General features: G+C 37.9%; 1 protein-coding gene across 1 annotated transcript in view; it reads left to right on the top strand.

The window, feature by feature from the left end:
- COL9A1 (collagen, type IX, alpha 1) overlaps nucleotides 1-18,897 on the top strand; it is a 105,371-nt gene that overhangs the window by 84,138 nt on the left and 2,336 nt on the right. The window contains exons 36-37 of the mRNA XM_006835747.1: nucleotides 1,522-1,710; nucleotides 12,513-12,590. Coding sequence (XP_006835810.1) covers nucleotides 1,522-1,710; nucleotides 12,513-12,590 — 267 coding nt within the window. The remainder of the gene's footprint in view (nucleotides 1-1,521; nucleotides 1,711-12,512; nucleotides 12,591-18,897) is intronic.

Here is an 18,897-nt window from a genome sequence, read left to right as displayed (position 1 = left end):
AGGTAACTAATTTTCTTTGAAACACAGATTCTCAGATGTCTTTCCCTCCTTGAGATCCAGCTACTTAAGATGTACTCTAAGCTTTCTGTAGGTCACATGAGAAGTAGGTGAAACTCCCCGTCAATGCATAAGGGCACTCACTGTATTCACTGCATGTAAGCATCATTTTCCAAAAATGGTGGCATATTTTCACATTTCTTAACTTTTAATCTAAACTTGTCTGTAGCTATGGTAATTGTTTCTTAGGTCTGCTTAGAATCATTCTAGTTCTGACACCCCACAGAAAATAAAGATGTGCAAAAATAACTGATAACCGAGGAGATTCAGTAATATTGGGGCCCTCTGTGGCACCGTAGGATACACACTTTACCTCAAGGTCAGTTTGAACTGCAAGGTCAGTAGTTTAGACTCACCAGCTGCTCCTTGGGAACCCTATACAGGGTCGCTATTAGTCAGAATCGACATGACAGCACTTAACAACAACAACTAACAAACAGTTGTCTTACTATGTAATCAATTCTGTCATAAGAGAGTCTGTACTCTGCACAGTCTGGCATGTCTGGTAGACTTGTAGAATTCTACAGAACCACCTCTCTATCGCCATTTCTATATTTAAAAACCAATATAGATATCCTCATTACAGAATTTGATTTTGAAAGAATATATATGTAGAAAATTATGATCTATGCTAACTCTTAAATAAGTCATAGAACATACACACTTTAAAATTTTAAACTGTGGACTAAAAATTTGTCTCCAATTCACATTCTCCTTCATACCCTACAGATTTTAAAAAATATTATAGTAGAAAATTTTCCCTGGAGATTTTAATGGGGAAATGCTCTTTTTCTCTGTGGTTTTAGAGTTTGATTCTTAATCTGTTTAAAGGCTCCTGAAAAAGCCCACACAGTTACTAATTTTTAAGACAGACTGTGACAAATCGCAGGAAACAGGTTATTTTTAAGGTCTATGGTCTATTCCAAGCATGAAAAAATTTTGAAAGAAAGAATTTATAAGAAGCCCTAAGTCCTCAGGATATTTCAGGTTACTTAATATCTTCAAACTAAAAATATGATAGGTCTCAAATGGCATCTTACTAGTAATTCTGGACATTGTCCTAGGCTTTTTAAAAGCTCTGGGCAGCCACTTGTACTTCTGTCAAGAAACTAAATTTTCTTCCCATCCTTGGTTTTTAGGATAATCAGCACCAGGAGTCAGGTGACACACTCTTCCTTTCAAAACATCTTTTACCTCAAAGCCCTGCAGTTTTAAAATTTCCCTCTTTGTTTCAAAACAGCAGGACCAAGTATATCCAAGAGAGCTGAATAAAGTAGCACCAGTGAAGCTTCCTGGCAGAAAGCCCATAGGAAAATTATCCAACTTTATTCATTTCTCACCACCAGTTTTGAAGCTCTGTAACACATTTGAAAAAAAAAAAAAAGACACTTGAAATACTTCTCTTTTTATTTGAAGCACTTTCATGTCTGACTTTTCTGGGTTGTTTTGTTTATTATTTTTTAGAGCATCTTGCTGAGATGGCTGCTAGTCTCAGACGTCCAGACTCAGGTGCCTCTGGCCTCCCTGGAAGGCCTGGACCCCCGGGAGCCCCGGGGCCCCCAGGAGAAAATGGTTTTCCTGGCCAGATGGGACTGCGTGGCCTTCCAGGCATTAAAGGTCCCCCAGGTGCTCTTGGTCTCAGAGGGCCTAAAGGTAAGCCATGTGGATCCAAAATGTTTAATCCATTTCTAAGAGTCCTGGTGTGCACTGCACTGCTAACTGCAAGGTTGGTAGTTCAAACCAACCAACAGCTCCTTAGAAGCCCTACACAGTGTCTCTGTGAGTCAGAATGACTCAATGGCACTTAACAACAACAACAATCCATTTCCAAGGGAGCACATGGCTCCACACAACAAACACTGGACTGTGAACCACAAGGCTGGCGGTTCAAGCCCACCAACCTCTCCGCAGGAGAAAGGTGAGGCTTTCTGCTCCTGTACAGATTTAAAGTCTCAGAAACCCTATACACAGTGGCTCTGAGTCAGAACTGTCTTGACAACAATTCATTTCCAAATTCAAGAAATTCTCATATTTTCCAAAGCTCAGAATCTCTGTGAGACAAGGCGATGGGTTTTTCCCTTTTATTGTGGTGATGGTGAAAATTAACATACTTTATATCATCATATTCTCTTGGCTTTGCTATTTTGCAACAGTAGACCAAATACTAGAATTAAAGCCCTCAAACTTTTAGTACTGATTTTTCCAAATTATGTACAAAAGTGTATTTCAAAATACACTTCACACATAGTGGTGAATAACCATTCAGCTACTTTTGAAGCCCGGTGGTGTAAACTGTAAGTGGTAGACCACCTGCTGAAAGGATGGCAGTTTGAGCCCACCCTGAGACACCTTGGAAGACAGGTCTGGAAATCTGTTGCCTGCTTCTGAAAGGTCCCTGGAAAACTTGGAGTAGTTCTTCTTTGCACATGTGGTGTTTCCATGACTTGGAATTGACTCCATGAGTTGGAAGGCAATTTACAACAACAAAATCTTAGAACTCTTCTAAAATGGCAAAAAGTCCTTTGAATTGTTTATATCTGTTACTTAAACAAAGAAGATTGTCTAGGAGGGCATAATAAAATTACATCATGAATTTGGAGTAGCTTTCCTCTCCTTTTAAAACGTTACATTGAATAGCTTCAATGGATTTTTTAAAATAACATCTAAGTGAGTTTGTTTCTTCCCCTTTTTACTGAAAGCAAGTTAGATTCTTGACGATAGGGTGTGAGTGTGTTAGGAACTCAGCAGGGCAGGCAGAAGAACTGATTGTCCTTATTTGGTGTTTGCTAGTTAAGCTGAGAAAGGATGTTAGCTCTGGCTGTGGATAATTTAAAGAAAGAACTAAATTAAGTGAGAAGTTCATGAGTGACCAACAGCTTTCTGGGGAACTTCAGAAAGATGTGGCATCAAATACAAGGCAGGGACTTTTTTTTTTTAATTTTAACTGTGGTGCTCCAATTAAAGATAAATATTAAGGTATAAATGGTCAGAGTTTCCTTTTGGGATCTATAAATGAATTGCTGATGCAGTTGGCTCAGTATACTCTCTGTTGGAACAATTTAGTTAATTACATTTGATTTTCTTTCTTTTTGTGTGTGTGGCGTGTACAGTGCTGTGTGTTGAAAAATAAACCCTAATTGAGGCCTCTTATATGCCTGGCACACTTTCAAAGCTATCAGAGGCTGGACAAAATCAAATATTCAGGAAGCTGAGAGGAGAATTCATTTTAAAGAGAACTGGACATTTTCTCTGAAAGAATCGCATAATGGTTAAACTTAGTTCTAGCTACTGATTCAAGAAACCGTATGTTAGGTACTTTGTGGTTAACTCTAATTTACTCTGTAAACCATTTCTGAGGGTCTTTCTTGTGATGATTTGGAAGAGTTAATAAGACTTAATAAAACTAACTTGCTGTTGAGGGGATTGTTGACTCTGAAATCTTTTTTGCCAGAACCCAGACATGACTCTTGGGCCTTTCCTGAGTTCAGTATAAAGCAGTGGTACTTCCTTTATTTTATTTTTTTAAGTTTTTATTGTGATCTGAGTGGTAGTTTACATGGGTGAACATTGAGTGTACACCATCGTTTCAGTGCAATAATGACAATCTCCTTCATGCATCATCATTCAACAGTATTTGTTTCCATTCCCTTTGTGTTTTTTGGTGGGGGTGGGTGGGTGGGAGAAGAGATATACACAAAAGCACTTAGGAATATATAATAATTTAAACCACCAAAGGGCACATTTTGCAAGCCTGCCTCCTGGACTCCAGCACCCAGTCCCTCTCTTCATGAATCCAGAGTCCTCAGCTGCTTCATCTCTCCATGTCCTCATCTCTGCCTCCATCTCTGGTGTCTCTGCTTCTCTGGATAGGGTCCTGAACTCCGTAGAACAGTGGTTCTTAAAGAACCAGTATTACCAGGGAAATGGTTAGAAATGAGGCCTACTGTATCAGAGATCCTGAGGGTGAAGTGCTTTGACAAACCCTCCAGGGGATTCTGATGCTATTCAATGCACTGACTATAGAGTAACTACCATTTTCCTACTGAAAAAAATCATAGACTTTGAAGGTCTATGCTAATCAAGGAGTCCTGGTGTGGTGCTGTGGGTTAAAGTGCTAGACTGCAAGGTCGGTTTGAACTGCAAGGGTGATGGTTCAAATTCACCAGCTGCTCATCAGAAACCCTATACAGGATCGCTCTGAGTTGGAACCCATTTGACAGCACTTAACAACATACTAATCAAAGGCAATGGGACTGTAGGATCAGCACTTAACAGCCACCTGCAAGGTTGGCAGTTCAAACTCATCAGCTGTTTCTTGTAAGCCCTATCAAGGGTCATTATGAGTTGGAACCGGCTCAATAGCACTTAACAGCATACCAATCAAAGCCCCATTTTCTTGGGCCAAAAGGAAGTCTCCATATTGGGGTCAGAGTTCAACTTTGAAAGAGTCACAGAACTCGCCCTTGATTGCATACTGGAATCACCTGGCAGCTGATACTGTTCTGGAAACTGTTCTCAGATTGTGATTTCATTGGTTTGTACATCAGAATTTAAAAATATTCCTCATGTGATTTTAATGAGCAGCCAGGGTTGAGAGCTCTGGTAGCGTAGTGGTTACGAATCGGGCTGCGAACCTTAAGGTCAGCGGTTCGAAACTACCAGCCGCTCCGCGGGAGAAAGATGAGGCTTTCTACTCCCGTAAGGATTTACACCCTTGGAAACCCTGTACAGGGTCGCTATGGGTCGGAACCGACTCGACGGCACTTAACAACAATAACAACAACAGGGTTGAGAACCCCTAGAGACAAAGGTAAAGTGTTTGTGAAGTTTTCTGGGAAGTTCTTAGCAGCACTGAACTGTAGATACACTAGGTTGGATTGGCCCAAGCAAACAAACCTTATTGTGAAGGGTAGAAAAGTATATTTTCATATTTGGAACCTCGAAATGCCTCTAGCACTAAATTCATTTGTCTAGTACAGTGTGAGCAAATAAGGGATTTCCCCTTATTTTTTCTTCAGAATTAATGAAACGTCTATGATATATAAATGTGATATGCCTTTTTTTTTTTTTTTAAAAAAAAAAAAGGACTTCTCGCCACCATCCTTCTCCCTCCGTTTGTCATTTTTGGAATCATATAAAGCAGTATCTTCCCTCGGTTTTACTTCTTAGATCTGGGTGGAGACTGGAAGAAGGGCTCTGATTTTCCTTTATCAAAACAACACAGTCACCCATTTGGAAATATATGAATCTACAGTCACTGGATTTGACCTTTCTTGTCCTACCACATATGACAGTAGTGTTGTTGTTCAGTGCAGTTGAGTCATTTCCAACTCATAGGATTTCTGAGGAGAGGCTGGTGGATTTGAACTCCTGATCTTGTGGTCCAAACCAACTTTGTGGTCCAGTGCATATCATACAGCATAACACCAAGACTATTAACAGTGGAATTTAATAGAAAACATACAGTTTTCTGAGTATCTAAAATTGTACTGTACAAATTTTCTCTGAGAATAAATACTCCATCATTTTGAAACTTAAATTTTTGAGTCAGTGATGTATTTAAGTTTTGCCTATCTTTCTGTGCCTACTACGTAAGGGATGGTATTAGTTGAACTACTCAATCTACTCACTTTCAGCATCTCATCCTAGAGAAATTGCTACAGAAATAATAAACAAATACGCTTTATTAATAATTTTAACAGTTGAATCTGTGTCTTAATCACCATTTTCCTCCTAAACATTTTAAAATAGATGTTAGCAGAAACACATCTCAGATCATACTCAAAGCTTAAGTCATACATATAAATGGTTTTTTGTTTTTCACCAACATGTTTTACATGGTATTTTAGGGCTAACACTCCTACCCGTATACATTTTACGTGTATATTCAAGCAGAAATATCTTCTGAGAGCCTGGCTCAAGTTCACTTTTCTTAGTATCACAGTAGTCCTTGGTGTTAGAGAATTACTGACAAATATACTCTTAAATGTTCAAGTGTTAGATTAATGTTAAGTGCCATTGAGTAAGGCTGCATATTTTTAGATATTTTGGTGTGAGTCAAACAGACGTGCCACTATGTAAATGGAGGTTGGAGAAAATGCACGCTAGAAGTGTGACTAACACCCTTTTCAGTATTCATCTGCTCCTATGGAGAGAAGCATCAATTATAACTCGCAACTAAATGAAATAGATAGCAATTAGGCAGCAAAAGTAGCAGCAATGGTTAAGTACTCAGGTGTTGACTGAGAGGTAGGCAGTTGGAAGGCCCAGCCATTGAAGAAAACACCTGGTGATCTGCTCCTGTAAAGATGTGGACTAGGCAGCTCAGTGGAGCCATTCTCCTCGACCACATAGGGCCACTGTGAGTCCGAATTGACTCCAGGCACACAACAACAACAGGCAGCATGGAGAGTTTCTTCAGTTTTTGCCACTTTGTTTATGATGAGCTGTTTTTCTACTCAAACTGCATATTTTCCTTCAAGGAAAGCTTATCTTACAAGCTCTTTATACATAGGTATTTTTTTTTGTTGTTTTTTTTTGATGCACTAGGCTAGCAAAGGTGAATCTTTAATTTCCTGAGCTGGTTTTCAGGCAATTCAAAAAGAAACATGACCAGGGCTTGAAGAAATAGATTAACCCTGGTGATAAGCAGAACCAGGCTGCGTGCACGTTTGCTAAGAAGCTACAGTTTGCACAGCGTGGAGCATTGGAGCCCATCTAAAATTTGTTTTTCTAGGACTGATAACCAAAAGACAGCATCCAGGCAACTAAGACAGCAGTCTTATTCCTTACAAGTCACATTGTAAAGGTGGTATGAGTTCATGCCAGAATGTGTAAATAACTTAGCTTCCACTGTCAGTGTGAAAACTACATTTTAATTTATAATCTCCATCACAGAACTTCAGAAAATGGGGCACATTTAGAGATTCTTTTCTTATTGCAAGCCTCCAGAATTACAGTGCTTTCGCATTTAAATTGCTTAATTAAAGAGTTCTTCAGTTGCAGTTTTAAAACTAATAATTGTCATATATTCCTACCACAGCAAATCCATATTGATGATGAGTATAGAATAACTAGATTAAGTGAATGCAAATTCAATCCAAATGTCTTATCCTTACATGGCATTTTTATATAATTTAAATTGTATTGAAGCATAGTTGATTCATTATAAAAACATTCACAGCTAAAATCTATGAATGACTATTTAAACAGCTAAAATCTATGGTGACTATTTAAACTTCATAATTAGATATTTTTAACTATTTGACAAATGTGCAGATAGTTATACACAGTCTTCTGAATTTTGTTATGTATGTGGGTTTCTTTTAAGTATCAAATGACTCAATACCAAAAACTTTGGCTTGGTATAGATGTTTGAAAAGAAAATAATTATGTATAGAATTTGCTGCAGAATGTCCGTGTATCTTCTAATACAGTAGCATAATAATAATAATATATATGAATGGGAGAGTCCAGGTGTGGTACTGTGGGTTAATGCATTGGATTGTAAAGCCGTTAGAACTGCAAAATCAGCAGTTCAAGCACACCAGCTGCTCCTCAGAAACCCTATACAGGGTCGCTATGGGTTGGAACCCACTCAATGATACTTAACAACAATAGCAACATACTAATAGGAGTCCTGGTGTGGCGCTATGGGTTAATTTACTGGACTACAAAGTTGGTTTGAACTGCATGGGCGGTGATTCAAGCTTACCAGTTGCTCCTAGGAAACCCTGTGAGTTGGAATCTACTGCTAGCACGTAACAACAATAACAATGTTGTTGAAACAAAGTTTTGAAAACCCACCAGTCACTCCTTGGGAGAAAGAGGCAGGAGGCTGTTTGCTCAGTCTCATAAACCCTAGAGAGCAGTTCTATCCTGTCCTGTAGAGTCAGTATGAGTCAGAACTGACTTGATGGCAGTGGATTATACTAATGGAATAGTGTAAATGCCTCCTACGAGGGTCCGCAGAATTCACTTATGACCAGTTCACTACAAGGGGGGCTTCAAAGAGTTTGGGGAAAAGCGGGATTGAAAGATATTGGAGTTTTCCCATGAACTTTCTGAACCTTTTCATAAGATATTAAGGCACTATGTTTAAGATGTTAAGTTTCTGAGTGTGGTTTCTTCAGGGACCAAAATAATTTATGTGACTTTGTTCTATGACTGCTGTTCTTGTTGTTAAGTGCTGCTGAGTTGGTTTTGATTCATTGTGACCCTGTATAGGGTTTCCGAGGAGCAGCTGGTGAGTTTGAACTGCTGACCTTATGGTTCTGATCCCATAGCACCACACCAGAAATCCATGATGGCAAAATCCCCAAATTCAATCAATTATCTTGCAAATGTCTTACACATATTTATGGATGGACATGATCCATAATATACTGTAGGTTTATGAAAATCATATATATGTTATGCTTTTTTTTTTTTTTTTTTGTAAATCATGCAACTCCCTCACACATTGGTTTCTTATGTGCATGGGTCATGTTATTTACATCATGTATTATCTGTGAAAATACAATTGTTAAGTGCTGTTCAGTTGGTTCTGGCTTATAGCAACCCTGTGTAGAGTTTCCTAGGAGCAGCTCATAGCAACCATATATACGGTTTCTGAAGAGCAGCTAGTAGATTTGAGCTAATGACTTTTTAAATTATCTCAAAATTCCAGTACTTATCCTACAATTCCTTATAAATAATGATTTATGCCTCTTCCAAAGAGAGGTGACCCAATGGAATGCTGAACATTTAATTGTGTTCATGAGGAACCCATAAATAGACCAAGAAGCAGTCATTTGATCTAAACCAGGGGACACTGAATAGTTTAAAATCAGGCAAGGTGTGCAGGTTGTATTCTTTCATCATATTTATTCAGTCAGTATGCTGAGCAAATAATCCAAGAATCTAGATTATATGAAGAAGAACATGGCATCAGGATTGGAGGAAGACTTATAAACAACCTGTGATATGCAGATGATACAACTTTGCTTACTGAAAGTGAGGAGGACTTAAAATACTTACTGATAAAGATCAAAGATCACAGCCTTCATTATGTGTTGCACCTCAGTGTAAAGAAAACCAAAATCTTCACCATTGGACCACTAAAAATATCCATATAAATGGAAGAAAGATTGAAGTTGTAAAATAGTTCATTTTACTCATCAAACATCAACACTCATGGAAGCAACATCAAGAAATCAAATGACAAATTGCAGTAGTCAAATCTGCTGCACAAGACCTCTTCAAAGTGTTGAAAAGCAAAGCTGTCAGTTTTAGGACAAAGGTGTGGCTGACTCAAGCCATGGTATTTTTAGTAACCTCATATGCATGTGAAAGTTAGACAATGATTAAAGAAGACCATAGGAGAATTGATACCTTTAAGTTATGGTGTTGGAGAGGAATATTGAAAGTACCACAGACTGCTATAAGAACAAACCAATCTGTGCTGGAAGTAGTACAGCCAGAATGCTCCTTAGAAGCCAGGGTGATGAGACTTGGTCTCTCATACTTTGGACATATTATCAGGAGGGACGAGTCTCTGGAGAATGAGATCATGCTGGGTAAAGTGGAGGTTCAGTGAAAAAGAGGAAGACCTCCAACAAGACGGATTGCCATTGTGACAGCAGTTGTGCGCTCAAGTGTAACAATTGTGAGGACGATGCAGGACCGGGCCATGTTTTTTTCTATTGTTCATAAGGTCACTATGAGTCTGAACCAACTCAATGGCAGTGACATTTAGGCACTTGTGACAGTGCACTGTAAATTCTTTATATTTTTGGTAATAAATTTATATTGTTAAAATTTTTTTTTTTAAAGTGTAAAGAGAAATGTAGTAAATAATTCTCTCCCACTCCTGTTTCCCATCTGCCTCATTTCCTTCCCTTTCTCTTTAGAGAAACACTATTATTGGTGGTGGTGGTGGTTATATTCTATGGAGTCAGTTCTGACTCATAGCGACCTTTCATAGATAGGGTTCCTGAGACTATAAATCTTTACAGGAGCAGAAAGCCTCATCTTTTCCCTGCAGAACTGCTGGTAGTTTTGAACTGCTGACCATGAGATTAGCAGCGAACTCATAACCACTATGCTACCAGAGTTCCTCAGTTCCTTACATTTCCTAACAGGAGATGACAGTCAAGAATATATGAATATATGAGGGTTTTGTTTTTTTTTAAATTGGGGAAAAACAGATTTAAAAGATAATGCATTTTTTCCATGAACTTTCTGAAGTTCTCTTATATATCCTCTCCACAGCCTTGTCAAGCACTTCACGTTGTCTATTAAGCAAGTGATATAGATGGATGTAACTTTTTTCATTTATGAGTACATCTTGATATATTTCTAAACCAGCTCGTAAAGAGCTGCCTCATTCTTCTCTCCAGCTGCATAGTATTCTATTTTGTGGAAGAACCATAATGTATTTAACAGTAAACAGTACAAATATTCAATTTTTATAAAAAACATACTGTCTTTAGATCAATTCCTAGGAATGGAATTGCTAGGTAAAATGATACTTATATTATAATTTTGATAGATATTTTCAAGATTTACACTCTCATAAGCAGTTTATGGAGTTCTTGTGTAGTGCTATATGGGTTAATGCGCTGGACTGCAAACTTCGTTTGAACTGCAAGGGCTGAGGTTCAAGCTCACCAGTCTCTCCTTGGAAACCCTATACAAGGTCACTATGAGTCAGAACCAACTCAATGGCACTTAACAACAACAAAGCAATGTATAGGAGTCCTGGTGTGGCACTGTAAGATAAGTACTGGCACGTATGGTCAAACCCACCAGCTGGTCCTCAGAAACCCTATACAGGATTGCTGTGAGTTGGAATTGACTCAGTAACTCTTAAAAGCAGCAACAATAAAGCAATGTATGGAATCCTGGTGTGGTGCTGTAAGATAAGCACTGAACTGCTAGCCACCAGATTGGCAGTTATAACACACCAGCCACTCCTGTAGAGGATTGTTATGAGTTGAAACTGACTCGATGGCACTAACAACAACAAGAGTCTATTTCTACAAAGATTTGCCAATGTATGTTAAATTAATCCTTGGAATTTTTGTCCATCTTATAGGTTATAAAAAATAGCCTTGCTTTTTAAAATTTAGGTTTATTTTATTACGAGATGAAGTCAGGGAATTTCTCACGTATATAAAAGTCTTTTTTTTAGTGACCTGCCTGTTCATATATTTTATTTTCTATTGTGTTTGCTTTTTTATATTGATTTTTAAGGATGCCTCATATTTTGAATCATAAAAGATCTAACTCAACTGAGTTTATAAAATATTTCTCTTTTGTTTTCTTATCCTGGCTTTTGGATATGTTTTAGCAATGTTCCATTTGTAGTTTATCCTAAAACCAGGTGTAAGGTATGGCTCTTATGTTATTTTCATCCCATTCAATTTCCCACTGTTCCCAACATCATTGATTGACTCTCTCAACATATTTTCACATTAAGATATCTTTGCTGTAAACCAAATTTGTAAATATATTTTGGACTTGCTATTTGGTTTCGCTAGTCTGTATATTCATGTATCAGTACCACATTTGATTGGAGAGTTAATTCCTTTCATGTTATATTTTTTTAAATTGGAGTTTTAATGGCTATTCTAGATTATGCATTTTTCAACACAAACTTCAGAATAATTTTCATTTGGTCAAAAAAATAACATTTGTATAATTGTTGGGACATGATGAAAATTCAACCTTAGGAGAACTGATAGATAACATTTTATGATATCTTTCCACTGAAGAATATTTCCAAAGCCTTGTATCTTTTAGAAATATATATTTTTTAACTTTCATGTTAGACGTGTATGTTTCTGATTAAGTATAATCCTAGATATTTAATGTTTTAATAGCTATTACAAACAGGATAGTTTTTCCCTCTTATTACTGGTTATTTATATATATGAAAATTATTGGTTTCCATATGGTAAATTTATACACTGCTACTTTACTGATTTTTTTTTTTATTGTTTGTTGTAGCTTTTGAGTTGATTTGTTCAGGTTTTTAGTTATGCACTTACATCATTTGAAAATAGAAATGGCTTTAACTTCCCAAACACAATGATAAAAATGATACCTTTATATTGTCCTGACTGTAGTTCAACTACTTCTTGTGTTTTTCATTAATCACTAGGCTAGCTTTTGGGTTGATATTTTATCATGTTAATGAAGTATTAATTTATTCTTTTTTTAACTGAATGTTTTATCAAGAATGAATAAATTTTTTCAAAATGTTTGTATCTATGGATATAATAATTTGATTTCCCTCCCCCTATGATCTATTCATATAATGAACTCAAGTTTTGACTTGCTACCTAGTACAGTCTAGCTTGTAGCAACTGACTTTTGGTTTTTGAATTTAGGTTTTGCTTAAAGTTGAAAAATAAGTAAGTTTATTTTAAATTAAATGTATTGAAAAACAACATTTCTTTAATGAAATGCAGGTGATCTTGGAGAAAAGGGGGAGCGTGGCCCACCAGGAAGAGGACCCAAAGGTTTGCCTGGAGTGGCAGGTCTCCCAGGTATGTACGCGTGTTGTATGTCAAAGTGAGAATGGCAGCAAGTGAGAATCTGCATTGGATAATATTTTAAAAGAATAGCTATTTGATTACGTATGTGCCTCAACTGATATTCAAGAATGCTGGCATAGCTTTTTCAAGACCAGCTTTAATAAAGAGTTAAATGATCTGTAAATTATGTCAGTAGTCTTTGTGAGAATATAGGTGTCAGAATTTGAAATTAAATTATTCCACAGATGCTCTTTGAAAAATAGTGCCAAGGTCCAGTCACAACGTACTTGCAATAAATATTCTGAATGAATGGGGTCCTTTCCAGTTTAGCCCAGTTTGTAGTTTCCTGTCAATTCACTTTCTTAAAAGCAAAAGCTAAAGCAGAAAAATTAACCCAAGTTTTCAACTATTTGAGTTGTGCAGCAAATAACTGAAATTTTATTTCAAGAGTTTTCTTTCCAAACTTCCAGACCTAGTAACAACCCATATCAAATAAATAAACAAACCAATAAATAAATAAACCTGGACATCCCTAGTCAAAGCCAGAAAGACCCACACGTAAGCCCCAAGCCAAACTTCAGAGCTGTATGGACTGAAGTAACAGAGTAGACTCTGTGTGAAGAGCCTGGGTTTTCTCACTGGCCGTCTGTTCTCTCTTTGCATACTGGCTACTCTGTTACTGGGAGTTGATGAGGTTGGAACACATTCATCCATTGGGAAGTTACAAGACCAACCACAGAAGCAGTATACCCATTACTTTCAGTCAATTCTGACTCATAGTAAACTTATAGGACAGAGTAGAACTCCTCCATGTGGTTTCTAAGGCTGTGAATCTTTACAGGAGCAGACTGCCACATCTATTTCCCAGAGAGCAAGTGGTGGGTTTGAACAGTCAACTTTTCGGTTAGCAGCCCAATGCTTAAACCACAGTGTCACCAGGGCTCTTAGAAGTAGCACAGCAAGGTTGAGAGCCAGTTCAGCTTCAGAACAGGAATGATGGATAGACTCCCTGCAAACTATCTTATAACTGCTGTGGCAATGACTTAGGGTGACTTCCAAACCCTTAGATGCCTGGGGCTTACGGGAGATGAGGTGAGGGAAAGTGAATAGAAAAAGGAGATACACATGTCCACAGTGGAGCTGGCAAACTTAATTAAGGGAAATTTAGGAAATGAAATGACTTTCCCCCTAGTTCTGCCAGAGGTTTACATATTCAATTAAGGCTATAATTGTAGTCCAAAACATCATTGCTTTCTAATTATCCATTTCATTGCTCCTGGGGAATTGCTTTCTTGTTGAAATAATATTTTAAAATATGAGTACATCGCTCAGACACTGATTTTCTCAAACTGTGATTCATGGACCTATCAATACACTTTCATAAGCTGATAAAGGCTTTTTTTTGATTGGAAAAGGAAGAGAAAAGCTGGTTGGAGCTGAGTGAGTATATAATCAAGTCTAGATTCATTAATGGATGTTTAGAAGAGAGAAGGAGAATTGAATACACCAAAAGTGCTTTTTTTCTTTACTGGTAGTAATAACATAAAGTTTTAAAGTAAAAAATATCCTGATTACAATTAACTCAAATTTATAGGATAATCTGACAAATTCTCCTCCTTCCATCTGGTTGGCAAATCACTAAACAGTTCTTAGACCAGTCACTTGCACTTTTGGATATATCTTTCTTTACTAAAAACAGATTACAGTCTCTAGTGAATGTTGCCTTCCAAAAATCTAATGGAAAAATAAGTTTTTAGTTTAAAAATGGAAGATGAGAACTGTCCCTCCGCATATGTAGTGTCAGGTTGCCACAAGGGGGCGCCTGACTTCCCACACAGTAAATTCCATGAGGTAGGATGAATCTCACTAGGGGGCGGGGCGGGGCAACGGTCATGCTTCTCAATCATTACAACAGGGACTTCACGGATTTGCTTTTTTAGGCCATCAGACATTCACATGTAGACAGGAAAGGTAAGGTAGGTCAAGTTCATCAGTGACAGCTCTATCTAGCCCTCGTTTCTTTGTTCCTGTTAAAGAAAGTTTAACTTTTTTAATACCTGGTTTTCAGTTTAGTACTTAAATCTGATTTGCTAAAACACTTTGTCAACTCCCTTTTTGAGGGTTCCTAAACATGCCTTTTCCCTTTTTTCCTTTATGGCTTTCCCTGCATCTTGCTCCTTTCACCCTGGTGGTGTTGAGTACCTTCCAGTTGTAGAGAGAGACCCCATGTGACAGAGTGGAGCTACTCCATAGTGTTTTTCTAGATTGTATTCGTATGGGAGCAGATCCCCAGGCCTTTCTCCTGTAGGACTGATGGGTGAGTTCAAACTGCCAACCTTTATAAGTTAGCAGCCAGTTCACCAGGGGCCATCAGGGCTAATTCCTTTCCTAGTCTCAACCAAACCCCACCCACTGCTGTCGAGTAGATTCCGACTCATAGCAACCCTATTGGAGAACATAGAACTACTCCATAAGGTTTCCAAGGCTGTAATCTTTACAGGTCCTACCAACCGGCCTCATCTTTCTCCCAAAGAGTGGCTGGTGTGTTTGAACTGCTGACCTTATGTTTAACAGCCAAATGCTTTGACCACTGTGCTACCAGGGCTCCTCCCTTCCTGGTACTACCTCTGAATTATCATCTTCCTTTGGTTTCTATTCCATCTCTCTTTATAACTCACTGATAGTCCCTTATATTCTTTTCTCTTCCTCACTTTGACACTCCTTTCTATTGAAACTCACTCTTCTTGCTTTCCTTCTTCCAGTAACTGTGCCCCAACTCCTTTGGTCTTTCCTTTTTCTGACATTTTGTTACATTCAAATTGAGAAGATATTTGATATTAATTAATGAAAAAATGTGAGTTTCAGATAACTTTACAAAAATTTAGAATAACTTTCAAAAGCACTCAGTAGCTGAAGAGGATGAGTCTGCTGCTAAAGAGATTTCTAAACATTTTGTCAAACAGGCAGAAAGGGCCATATTTACCAAACATGAATACACACACTTGAGTGTGTACTGGGGCCTTTGGTTCTTAAACCAGCTCACCTTCTCAATACTGCATGCTCAACTAACAATTCCTCATACCAATCAACCATGTGAAGAAGAGGTTTTTTTGTGATGTCATGTTTTTACTTATTCTCTCCTAAATGTGGTACTCTGAGAGTTGGCTGTGTAGAACATAGGCTTTGCATTCAGATAATTGACTATCAATTATTAGGTTTGACTTTCAGCAAGTTACTTGCTTTCTCTATGTCTTAGTTTCCCCATTTGTAAAATAATGATCATAATGATATTGCCCTGCTAAGAGAGTTTCCGGTGCATAGTAAGTGCTCAAGGAATGTTGGTTTAATAACCACTATTATTAATATAATCAATCCACTTTTTACTCTTTGAGGTAGATGAAGAACTAGGGGCCAGAGTGGGCCCCAATTAAATCCTTGCAGTTCTTTTCTCCTGCTCTCAACCAGCAGTCATATGATAGTCTTCTCTTAATCAGCAGCCTGCTCCAACACACTAAGTTTTCCTTCTTGAAAATCTGGTGCAGTAGTTAAGCATTTGGCTGCTAACTGAAAGGTTAGTGGTTTGAATCCATTAGCAGCTCTGTGAGAGTAACCTGGTGATCTGCTTCCATCAGGCAATTCTACTCTCTTCTCTAGGGCTGCTATAATTTAGAATCAACTCCAAACAACATTATTATTGTAGAAGTTTCTGGGTGATGCTAACACTTAATGTGCACCAGACTACTGATCAAAAGATGGAGTTCACCCAGAGGTGCCTTGGAAGACAGAAACCTGGCAGTCTACTTTAAGAAAAATCAGCCATAAAAATTCCATGGAACCTAAAGATAAAATCCAGAAGGGGTGTGAAAGAAGGAGGAATGGAAACAAGAATCACAGGAGGAAGTGGGCTATGTGATGTTACACTGAGGGGATTGCAGTCAGTGAAATGAAAGAAGTGTCTGATTTGTTGACTGTAAAACTGATGAGCTATCTGCTCTGTAAACATTCACTCAATTCACAATACAAAGTAAACGAAACAAAACGAAGCAAAAAAATGCTATGGAGCACAGTTCTACTCTGATATGCATGGGATCAACATGAATCAAAATTGACATGGTAAAATTATCATTGTTACTCCTCTATCTATTTGAGGAAATACAGATTCACAAAGGCCATACATCTGGGCAAAGGTTTCTCAGGGCGGAAGTGAGAGAGGCGGAACCAGAACTTGTGCTGTCCAATGCGATGATTCGTTTGGCTTTGCCACCTTAGCCATGTGACTTGGGGCATTTCCCTAACCCCTTAACTTTTTAATTCCAACCCGCCTACTTTAGACAATACTTGTCCCTCTTTGAAACACTTCAGTTTTTACCAGAGGCCAATAGTGTTATGACTTGATTCAAAAAATTATGTTTCAATTTCATTTTCCACAAACTGTTTGAATCCTCACATGCAACTGGATTCACATTTGAAAATGGTTCTTTAACTATCTGAGGGTTTTAAGGAAAAATATTTCATAATAAGTCTTCACCTCCTCTTTGTATATTCAAACTCACAAGGAAAGTAGATAATTTAAATTAAGAATCATGTATGTATTGAACTCACATGATTTGTGAAATGCCACGTTCTCTCCATCTTGGACGTGGAGGTTATAGCCAGCTTTGCATTGGGTCTGGACTATTTGATTTTCTTGTGCAAAGTTTACAGGTAGATGAAACAAAGGGCACACTTAGTTTAGGCTTCAGTTTTGTAATAGGCATTTATCCTATTTTCATTACTACAAGATATTTTGGTTGTGGGGTCTTACATAAACCATTTTACACCAATTTTAAAACATGTACTTCTTTGTCAAACACCATGCAAGTAAGCTTAGTATAAGGGGAGAGTTACAAGAAAGTCTATATAACCAGTGAATTAGTCATCAAGCACCCTATTTGACACTGAAAATTACATGCAGGTATACATATTTTTTTAAAGCCTGCATACACAGTCCCTTTCATTCTGTAGGTTAGAAATGGCCTCCTTTGGAATGTTCCAAACTGGATTGGGCTCCACCAATGTGCTATGACTGCCCTCCAGTGTTCTCTTAGAGAATGATAGGCATTCATTTTAAAAATCATAAAACGTCTGGGAGTAACATTTTTATAGGTGCTTGAACATTCAGAAAACCATGTCATCACTAGACATACCCACGAGGCAGGCAAGTGAAATGAGAACACCTCAATTCCATGTTCTATCCTCTCCTTGGAGTTACAAAGCAGTTGATGGACATTAGTTAACATGCTGCCCAGCGTACACATTAATGCCCATTTTAGTAATAGTCATGGTGAGACAGCTTCACTACTTGAATGATTTGGACGATGGCATAATTTTGCATTAGACATACAATCCTTGAGAGCAAACACCTGAAGCTAGGGCTCCCAGAAACTGTTATGCTAAGACTAGTTTGCTCTGGCCAGGTCTGCCAGTCAAACACTCACGAAAGCATGGTTAGTTTGTAATGATGGCTAGCACTCTTCTGTTGTGTCTCTTTCTACTTCCTAGTTAGCTCAGACCCAATGATTAAAATAAAGGACAACAAAACAAAACACACACAGAAACAGCCTCTGCAAAGTGTACAGCATTCGTAAATCACTAGATACAGAAGTACAGGTAGGTTAGAGTAGTGAATAAGGGCTCTTACTTTCAATTTCCATGCCTTTCTAAGTCTCAGTTGATACACTAGGTAGGTGGGATCAACAGTGCTTGCTTTGTCAATGGAGACATGGTAAAAATGGAAAGCAGTTTACAAATGTAGATGATGATGACTCAGTCATCCAAAGCTCCTTGGTAAATGGTTGCATTTGTCAAAGGTGGGATTGCACTAGATGTGTTTTCCATAAAGTTAAGTTGGAGAGGATGGCTCTATTAACTCTTCTCCCAAAAGATGACATTGAACCTAAAACATACTCAACAAGTTAAAAAACCACCCTCCTGGAATATGTTGGAATAGGGAATGAAATAGGAAAACCTAAACACATATTCCTTTTAGTTTAAACTGAACCGTTTAGTTTAAAATTGAAAGATAGTTTTAAATTCTATGTACTAGAGAAGAAAAGGAACCCTGGTAGCATAGTGCATTATGTTGGACTGCTAACTACAAGGTCAGCAGCTCCACAGGAGAAAGATGAGGCTTTCTGTTCTTGGAAAGATTTACAACCTTGGAAACCCTCTACAAGGTTGCTAAGAGTTAGAACCCACTCCATGGCCCATAACTATCACCACCACCACCACCACACTAGAGAATAAACACATTTAGACAGGAGCTGGCTCTATAAATGTT

This window comes from Chrysochloris asiatica, unplaced genomic scaffold, assembly GCF_000296735.1.
Source record: "Chrysochloris asiatica unplaced genomic scaffold, ChrAsi1.0 scaffold00019, whole genome shotgun sequence".
In the NCBI taxonomy this organism is placed as follows: Eukaryota; Metazoa; Chordata; class Mammalia; order Afrosoricida; family Chrysochloridae; genus Chrysochloris; species Chrysochloris asiatica.
Note: the sequence above shows the minus strand (reverse complement) of the source record. Positions and strands in the feature narration are given on the sequence as shown.